Genomic DNA, 10,043 nt, shown 5'->3' on the forward strand with positions numbered 1-10,043 from the left:
CAGATTGATCTATTGTGCGCCCCTAATTATTTCATTATAATTATTTAGTATATCGAGGAATGGAACCAGCTCCTTAGGAGGGAGCAATTGTAGATCTTCCTCCTCTAGTAGGTACGAGCCCAGGAGTCCGTGTCTCCTGTGGTCTAATGCCTCACAGTTGGGGATTAAGTGTTCCATAGACTCCTCTTCATCACAGCAGAACCTGCATGATGTTGTATTAGATAACCTTATTGTGTTAAAGTGTTTATTGCAGGCAAAGTGACCTGTAAGTGCTCCACAGAGTAATCTGAGGCCCTTTTTATCTAGATTTAGAGCAGATGGCATTGCCCTGTTGGCATTGAAGTTCAAAAACTTGTTGGAGTGATTAAGGCCGCTTGTGCCATTCCAGTGTTCCCTGATTATAGCTTGGATACATTTTTTGGTTTCTTGTTTTACATTATTTTTGTTAAAGTCGAAAAATGGGGTTGGTCCAATAAATAGCCCTTCTGCCCTTTTTTTGGCATAAAAGTCTGCCTTCTCGTTTTCTTCGTGTTCCTCATGTCCTGGTACCCAAATCAGTGAGACCTGATTATGAGCGGCCAGTTTGTTGGGTGCATTGTTACACTCTATTAGGACTTTTGAGTAGCTATTCAAGGCTTTAAGAACCGATTGGCTGTACGAACGTATTTTAATTTTTACTTTCTCGAACCCTGTTTTGTATATGATTTCCACTGTTTCCATTATGACGAAGAGTTCCGCATGGAAAATTGTGGTATCTGTACTTAGTGTTAGGTATTTGTGTGCTCTAGGCCCCACTATTACTGCTCCTGCTCCTTGGAGCGTTTTGGAACCATCTGTGTACCATTTTTATGAGTCATCATTTATCCATGTTGGGTTAGGGTCCCACTCTTCCCTAGATGGCAAGATAACCTTTTATCTCTTTATAAAATTGAGTACGGGTTCCGTGTGGTCATTTGCCTGGGCTCTGATTCCTGCGGGGTAAGCGCTAATCCACAGTTGGCCGATTCATCGGCACTTTCATTTCCTTGAACAACGTAGTGTACTGGAATACACACAAGTACGAGCCTATTTGGTCTTGCAACAGAATTAAGCTTCTTCTTACATTTTTGAACAACCTTTGAGGTTTGCTTTGCATTTTTTAGAACCTTTAGTGCAGCCTGATTGTCAGGAAAGACTCCAATATGTTTCCCGTCGCGCTTCATTTCTTGTCTTTTTGTATTCTGAACCTGTCTATTTCAAAAGTGTCAAATATGATTGATGACAGGGTGATTAATTTTGCGCCACCTAGCGCGTAATTTTTTTTATGTTTTTGTAAAAGTATAGCCATTTGTAGAAATTATAGATTTTCCGATAAGATGATTAATTTTGCACTACCTTTCGAATAACATAACTCATATTCGTCTTCGCGCTGTCAAGTGAATAGGTTTGACCGACAGAACTATAAAAAAACAATTATTCACAGCAATATTTCATGGCACTTGGTAACTTAAATAATAAAAGTCACTATTTCTGCATTATTTAATATTTGGTATGACCACCCTTATTCTTAATTATTTCAAACATTCGAGTTGATAAGGAATCGTAATATTTTTCAATTTCACTCAGTGAAATAGTTGACCAGGCTTTTTTAATCGCTTCAACCAGGGTCGCCGAGTCTTGAAATTGTCTTCGCTCTTCATACACTCTCCTGGATAAAAATCCCCAAATGTTCTCGATAATGTTTATGTCTGGGGAGTATGACGGCCACTCGAACAAGTGGACATTCTGTTCCTTAATCCACTGTTTTGTAACCCGGGCTGTATGGATGGGGGCGTTGTCTTGTGGGTACGTCCATTGTATAGGTCCAAAAAATTCGGAAAACTGGGGAAAAGCCTTTTGGGGCACAGTCTTGTAGACATTTGCATTCATCTTTGATGAAACAAACTGCAGCTCGCAAGTTCCATAAAACGAACCATTACGCCTCCTGTACAGGAGTGATGACGACTCAAAAAGCATTCCTCTTTTCGCATATCGTGAAAATAATAGTTGTAGCCATCCGGTCCGTCGAGATTGATTTTTTTTTTCGTCGGAGAAACTACAGCCTTCCACTCCTTGTTCCATGTCATGTGATCCCGCGCATCTCGAAGTCGCGCTTCCTTCCGTGCATCATTGAGAGGAGGTTTTTTCATCCCTGATTTTACTGGCAGAGAGGTGGGAATTCGAAGAAGTTCGAAGGATTAGTCGCCTCTCTGATGCCGTTGTAGCATATTTTTTTCTCCTTTCATTTTTTCCCGTAATCGGCATCATTACGAAGAAAATTGGTTACCACGTTTTGGCTTCGACCAATCTTCTTTGCTATTTCATTATGTTTTAGGCCAGATTCAATATAGCCTTTAATTTGACCTTTTTCAAAATCGGTTAAAGATTTCCCCGACCCATATTAAAAAAAAATGGTAGCAATTACTTTAAATTTAAGTAGACCAAAGAAATTATATGTTTTCAAGCACGCAGTCAATCAAAAAGTGAAGTCAAAGTTGTCAAATCTAATCAAATGAGCCAAAAATAGACCACACATTTAGCGAGTTTCCCGATGAAAGCAAAATTCCGATTTACCGTTGCATAGAACCCGTTACATTTTTTTGTCATACATATTACGAGTAAACAAATGAATGTTCAAAACAAAAAGAAAGAAGAAAAAAATATGGCATATGGAACAAAGAGAAGAAAAAACAGAAGAAATAATTTTCAAACCTATTCAGTTGAGCGGCACTGTATGTATGTATATATAGAAGTACAGTACTTTCCATTTACACCGAACTCCAGTTAAGGTGCACAAATTAAAAAGTACCGATGGAATTTCGAGAAAATACTCGTACCTACTTTTCGTCGCTTAAAATCATCTCGCTTAAGGCGCACATACGGTTAATCCGATCTAAGTTTATATGCATACAAGAGTGACATTTTAATTAGCTGTTTCTTTTGGTTTTAGTTATCACAGAACTATTATTTGGAATCGATTATTTAACGAAAACGAGGTCTTTGGCTCCGAAGTATTACGAAAAAATTAAATATCGGAAAAACAAAAAACCCAGGAACACATTCCTCAGAAACATCTCCGCCGACATACGAGTTATGATATACGCCGTGAAACTACTTTTCAAGGGGCCTGCGGAGATTCATTATGACTCGCTCAATTTTCGATGTTTTGTAATGAAACTTTAGAAAAATGTAGTCAAAGTGTTGCTTTATTATTTGAAAATTGACTAAATAACCAACCAAATAAAAATAATTATTGATATATTATTGTTCCCTCTGAGAGCTATACAAAAATGATTTCTTTTAGTATTTTTTGTTAAGAAATAATAAATATTTTCTCTACTTATGCAGGACTTAAATAGTACTCGATTGATACATACATATATACGTACCTATGCATACTTAATTTATATAAATGATATTTTAATAATTTTCTCTTCTTCGTTTCACAGTTTCTCACGGCAGCGGGACTACTCACCTTCGCATATCCGAAAGACTATCCATCGAAAAATTCGTTTCTTGACCGAATGACAGGAGTTATTTACATACTTAGGACCTTCTGTTCAATAATGCTTAAAGCACTGGGCTTTTCATTATTAATGAACTACAAGTAAGTTGAAAAAAAAAACTGATTTTAAATTGAAATATTCATGGTACAACTTAAATTTACTAAAAAGTGTGAAAAAGGAACATCAGCCTATAGTTAAGATAAGTGTAACTTGACATTTGAACTAAAAGCAAGCAAAGGACTAAGATAATGTATGTTAATAAGAAGCACAACATTTTGACTAAGGTTACGATAACTAGGTACTTTTCCAATGCGATTGCCCATTTTGAATTTAGCAGCATCAGTGTGTAAATATTGAGATTTTCGCAAGGCGCGCATAGCGTAAAATTTGTAAAAATCCACTACAGAAATTTTGAGTGTTTTGAAGAGATACCGCAATGCAAATTAGAATTAAAATAGTAAAAAAAATATTAAAATAAAAAAAAAATATTACAATACAAAATTAAGGAATATTTATATCGTGTGATGGGCAGCAACTAATTATTGAAGGTTAACAACGAAATTAGCGCTACAAGTATCGCCGCGGTGGGTATAACAATACAGAATTGATCGATGTCAGTACAGAGTAATTGGAGTTACTCTTTGAAAACAAAAATTTTTAATTTTTGGAAAAAATGTAATATTGGCGGTCAATTGACATCGCCGCGACATGAAATTATTCGGCCATCAAATTTTTTGCGCAAAAGAGCCATTGTTTCGTTAGCTGGGTGACAAGTGGCACCGTCCTATTAAAACCACATATCGTGCACATTCATATCTTCCAATTCGGGCCATAAAAAGTTCGTTATCATCTCATGATAGCGAACACTATTCACAGTAACTGCCTGACCGGCCTCATTTTGGAAAAAATACGGCCCAATGATGCCGCCGGCCCATAAACCGCACCAAACAGTCACCCTTTGTGGGTGCATTGGTTTTTCGGTAATCACTCTTGGATTATCATTCGCCCAAATGCGGCAATTCTGCTTATTGACGAATCCACTGAGGTGAAAATGTGCCTCATCACTGAAGATGAAATGCGCGATATGCATTTTGATTTGAACACCCGTTTTCATAATAAGCCTGAATAACTTTAACGCGTTGCTCGATTGTGTATCTTTCCATGTTTCAAATTGAATTAGTCTGAAAAAAGCTTGACGTTTCGGTGTGGCTCACATTCAACATCGGCCCTTGAAATTCAACCACCCTTTACAATTGGCTAAATTTATACCATTGTTTTTCTGATTTAAGTGACATAATAATAGATTAATATTGACAGTGATCAAAATATCGCTTTTTTGACAAGCCATGATATTCTGAAAAACGTGGGAAAAATGCATGAAGCCGGATTTGTTGGATATTAAATTTTAGATGCTTTGTATATTTTTTACCTGCTTTTTTGGATTCTTCGTCTTTATATAAAGAGGCTAACGTCACCCAGTTGGGAACCATATAATTTACGTATATTTTTCGGTGTGACAAACAAATATTCTAAATCTATATTAACTGAAACTAGTAAAGTGATTGAAGAAGTATAAAGTCACCACATATATAAGTTTTGACTATATTTTTTGTGTGTTTTTAAATTAATTAAGTTTGAAGAGTTTAAAAACTCACTTTAATTTTTGTTACAGTTTTTCCTTAACGAATTCACGAAGTTTGTTTTATATAAGAAAATTTTGAGTCACTTAAAATTTACACTTTTATATAGAACCGCGTAGTTAAATTTTCTTTTAAATTTTGATTAAAAAGTTAGGAATCTCGATGAATATTTTTTGAATTTTTTAAATCTTGCACAAAGTTTGGAAATTGGATTTACGTGGTTTTTGTTATGGAATAACATATTTTTATGAAAAAAAAAATAAAAAATTAAATTAACTAGAAATCTAAAATTATATTGAAAAAAATAAATAAATAAAAACGTATCTATTTGTGCTAACCTTATTTTCGTGTTACTTTCATTATAAAGTTTGAATATACGCCGAATCCGGTCCAAAGTGGGATTTTTGGAGATATTCCGATACCAGCCCCAGCTGAAGATTAATAGTCGTATTTTCACGTTAAAAAGTATTTTTTCAGCGGCTTAGAAATTTCCTTTATTTGTTAATGAAAATTCGGTAGAATTTGGTTAATCGGTTACGGCCATTATTGTTTTACAATTATTTGTTTTGTTTTTTGTAATATTTTCTATGTAAACTTTTTTTTTTGTTTTTTCGGTGAGTTAGGTATGGTTCAACTTTCAAAGTGCGTTGAGTAGTGTGACCACTAACTTCTCCATCTGGGGAGGCAAAGGCATAGTATAGACATACCTATATGTATGTAATTTTATAGATTACAATGAAAGAACTAGCGACTAAGGCTGTCCGGAGGGCCATACATTGGGGGGGCCAAATTAAAAAGAAAAAATCTTAAAAATCAACGCGATGTTTCAGCCAATTAAAACTTGCGCTAATTCTACTAAAATTTATGAGCCATGTTACTACATACCCGAAAATTTTCTGAAAATTCGGTTAAAAAGTTCCAAATTTAAAATTAATTTTTAATATTTTTATGAAAAGTTTGTGATTTTTTCTAAAGTTCTTGTAAAGTTTGAAAGTTTGATTTACATGGTTTTGGTTAAACAAAAAGTTAAAAATTATAGCTCAAATTTTATTTTAAATATTTAAAAAATTTGCCACCCATTTAGTTAAGCTCGCCAGTGTAGATTCTAAGAAATACAAATACAATTCAACTTAAAAATAGCTGTACTTACAATTCTCTCACTACACTCAAATTTCTTTCATTTCTATTCAAGACCCGCTGCGGAGTACAATGCCATTCCAATCTTCACTTTTGTGAACGACCTGAATTTTCACAATTTCGTACCAGCCATAGCTTGTCTTTTAATGTTAACCTGCTCGGCCGCATATTTGGAGCTTTTCCAAGAACTCTACGGCTACATAGTACGCTTTGCGACCGCCGAATGGAAGGTGTTTTCCAAGCAAATAAGTTATGAGAGTCCTGACAGCGGCAATCCCGTGCTGGCTATTTTCATAAGCGGTAACTAAGTTTGGCGTTTGTGTGGAGAAGTTATTTATTAAGCTGATTTTAAAATTTGCAGGAAGCCTCTGCGCTATGTTAGCGTTTGCCTGCCCCATGCAACATCTCAGCTATATAATGGCGTCTAGTCACCTATTTGCGGGCTTTCTCAGATCATTCTACTTGCTGTACTTGCCATTCCGTCCAAAGTATATACAACGCAGTAGTAAGTCATATGTTTTATGTTCAATTGTGGAACCAGAAGTTCATTTTATTATCTAATTTTAGGTTTCAATTCATCACTCTCGTATAGTCGTCTGTCCACTGCACCAGTTCCTGAAAAGAGTTCTTCTTCGAATAGTAAAAGTAAGCGCAGCTTACTGAATGCAAGCCTAGCCAAGAAAAGTGCCATCAAGAAACCAAAAACGAAGAAGAAACCCAAGAAGGAGTTGGAGAAGGAATGGCTTTTGCTGGGTGAGCCCACATCTCCTTGTCCCGTGCGCGAGCCAAAAGACGTAGAATCTGCAATACTATCGGATCGTGAGCCACCGGTAAGCAGCATAAAAATGAAATATTAAAGTTCTTCATACGGACAGAAGATGTAATAAATAAATTATGGTATCTTCTATTGAAGCCTTCCGATTTCGAATTCCCAGAGAAATTTGAGAAGAGCGATTCTGATACCTCAACCGATATTGACGCGATAGTTGATGAATATCGACAGAAAATCAAGGTGGCTTCTAGCTAAAAAACAAATCTAAAATATGTCTTAACTTTTTTCTTATATCTAAGGTCACAACGGCTGGTCCAATGGAACGCACTGGGCGCTTACCGACTCTGCTGACATGGCGATTTGCCATGCTCTCTATTTTTATGATTGTTTCTGGATCAATTTTATGCAGCATAGCCTTTGTATTGCATCACACGAATACGGTGTTCATTTACTTTTGTGGTGAGTATCTTATCGTGTTTAGTTGGGAATGAAATTGCCAGAGTCTGATAGAGCGTTGGAAGCCCTTACAGATTTACAAATTTAATTTGGAATGTTGAATAGCATTGACTAAAATTATTGGTCTCTCCCCTACAATTTCAGGTGCCATAATCGTAAGTTCTATGATGTCAGTCTTTCCCAGCTACCACACCACCGTCATCAGTGTGAGCCCGGTTCTTTGCTCTGCGTCTGTTATGATGGCTTCAATGCTGTTCGTCGCTTGCTCATACTATTCTTGGCCGGCCATACTCTTTTGGCTAATTGCTGGCCTAATTTTGGTGATGCGCTGTGATAATTGGTGTTGTGGTTGTTTCGAGTATAGCGGCGGCAATATACAAGAACAACTAATACCGAGCGTTTCGGCAAAGACAGCGACGAAGGCAACAACAATACGTATACCACGTCCGCCCAAGACATTCGTAACCATACCAACTCGTGTAAGCTTATCAAGTAGATGACAACCAGATTCCTCGGAAAGCGAAGATCTTTTCAATGAAGACTTGAATTTGTGCGACTTTAAGGAGGATAAAAACGATGATGATGACGACTTTTGGAGTGAATAGAAAAGAGATAAAGACAAAAGCAAATAAATACATTTGAGTACATGAGATCTGAGTGATCAAATAACTGCGTACCTATCAAATGATGTACTTTAAAGGAAATGTTGTGCCGTTGCCGTAGCCGTAGCCATTGCCATCGCTGTAGTCTCCGCAAATGCTGCTTGCTTGGCTTGCCTACAACTAAACGAAGGAGATTGGCGTATTTTTTTTACAAAACGAAGCTAACTGAAATAAAATACAATAAAGTGAAATACGGAATTAGAACATTTCAAAATTAAATTAAAAGAATTTAATAAATAAATATTAAATAAATAAAATAAAATAAAATAAAATAAAATAAAATAAAATAAAATAAAATAAAATAAAATAAAATAAAATAAAATAAAATAAAATAAAATAAAATAAAATAAAATAAAATAAAATAAAATAAAATAAAATAAAATAAAATAAAATAAAAACAAAAAAATAAAAATAAAAATAAAAAAAATTATAATATAAATAAATAAAATATAATAAAATGTAATAAAATAAAAAATAATAAAATAAAATAAAATAAAATAAAATAAAATAAAATACTCCGATGCGGGGTCACCCTTAAACCAACCAACCAACCAAAATAAAATAAAATAAAATAAAATAAAATAAAATAATATAAAATAAAATAAAATAATATAAAATAAAATAAAATAATTGCTTGCAGCAAAGCTGTCGCCAATTAATGTAAATCACTCTTGGGATGCAATAAAACAAAATAAAAAAATAAAATAAAATATAATATAAAATAATAAAATCAAACATAAAAATATTAATTAAAAAAAATGAATTCAAGCAAAATTTGTAGAGCTTCTTACAACATTTCTACATCAAAGTCAAAGATTTGTCAACAAAATTAGATTTTATATATTTAAGTACATACATACATACATTTGTGTGTATGTTTTACCGAATATCTAACTTTAGAATTTACTCATTTACAGGTATAAAATTTTGAGACTTCATTAGGTAAATATTTGGAAAACTCTAAAAAGTGGATGTACGTAATTCTAGAATGAATAAAAATAGTGATTTTCTCCAACATTTACATATATAAGTAAATATGCTTATGCATACATTTTAAAATATTCAAAAGTATTTTTTTTTTTTTTAATATTCAAAAGTATCAAAGTAACTAGAAATTGACTTTGAATTATCTTGCGACTCTTCTGCACATAAAGAAGAATTTATGTGCTAGCGAGGAGTGCTCTGAATTAACTATAATTAAACTGTCGGAATTGTAACTAAACTTGCCTACATATATTTATATATACCAGCTACAGTCATAATTGAAATATTTTAGTGAATGATTTTATCGCAATTTCAAATATGTATTATCGAATGTACCCCGATTTTATTTTAATGTGGGTCATACGTAGTAATAAAGAAGTCTTCAAGGAGGTGGAGAGAAATGTAATTGTAAATGAAAAATTTTATTCCAAGGCTTCAAGCTTTGCAGGTAACGTTTGGTTTTTTTGTTTGTGGAAATTATATTTCTTTAGTAGAAATTGAAATTAGTTCATTTAGTAAATAACATACAAATAAAGTGGTTATGAGTATGAGCTTGTTCGAGCTTCAATCACAACCGGAGTGTTGCATGATTTGTGAAAGCATCACGTTCGTAAAAAATTCCGTAAATGTTCCGCGCGAATACAAATAAATCGGCATCAAAAATTTTTGTTTGCACGATTACAATGGAATCTCCCAAAAGTAAACGGCGTCAGTCTCACGCTAACCCAACTGGCAAAATACCTAGATATTACCCTAGACCCCAAACTCAACTGGAAGTCCAACGTAGAGTACAAGGTAATGAAAGCGAATATAGCACTTTACACGTGTAAGAGAATGTTAGGTAAAAAATGGGGTCTCCAACCAAAAC

The 10,043-nt window shown here is 34.2% G+C and overlaps 1 protein-coding gene across 1 annotated transcript in view; it reads left to right on the plus strand.

Annotated features, from left to right (window-relative positions):
- Positions 1 to 8,706, plus strand: part of LOC129248215 (probable cationic amino acid transporter) — a 32,425-nt gene extending 23,719 nt beyond the window's left edge. The window contains exons 6-12 of the mRNA XM_054887682.1: positions 3,468 to 3,625; positions 6,357 to 6,601; positions 6,663 to 6,806; positions 6,869 to 7,131; positions 7,215 to 7,313; positions 7,373 to 7,532; positions 7,674 to 8,706. Of these exons, the coding sequence (XP_054743657.1) occupies positions 3,468 to 3,625; positions 6,357 to 6,601; positions 6,663 to 6,806; positions 6,869 to 7,131; positions 7,215 to 7,313; positions 7,373 to 7,532; positions 7,674 to 8,029 (1,425 nt within the window). The 3' untranslated portion in view covers positions 8,030 to 8,706. The remainder of the gene's footprint in view (positions 1 to 3,467; positions 3,626 to 6,356; positions 6,602 to 6,662; positions 6,807 to 6,868; positions 7,132 to 7,214; positions 7,314 to 7,372; positions 7,533 to 7,673) is intronic.
- Positions 8,707 to 10,043: the final 1,337 nt, after the last annotated feature.

Source organism: Anastrepha obliqua, chromosome 5 (genome assembly GCF_027943255.1).
Source record: "Anastrepha obliqua isolate idAnaObli1 chromosome 5, idAnaObli1_1.0, whole genome shotgun sequence".
Taxonomy (NCBI): Eukaryota; Metazoa; Arthropoda; class Insecta; order Diptera; family Tephritidae; genus Anastrepha; species Anastrepha obliqua.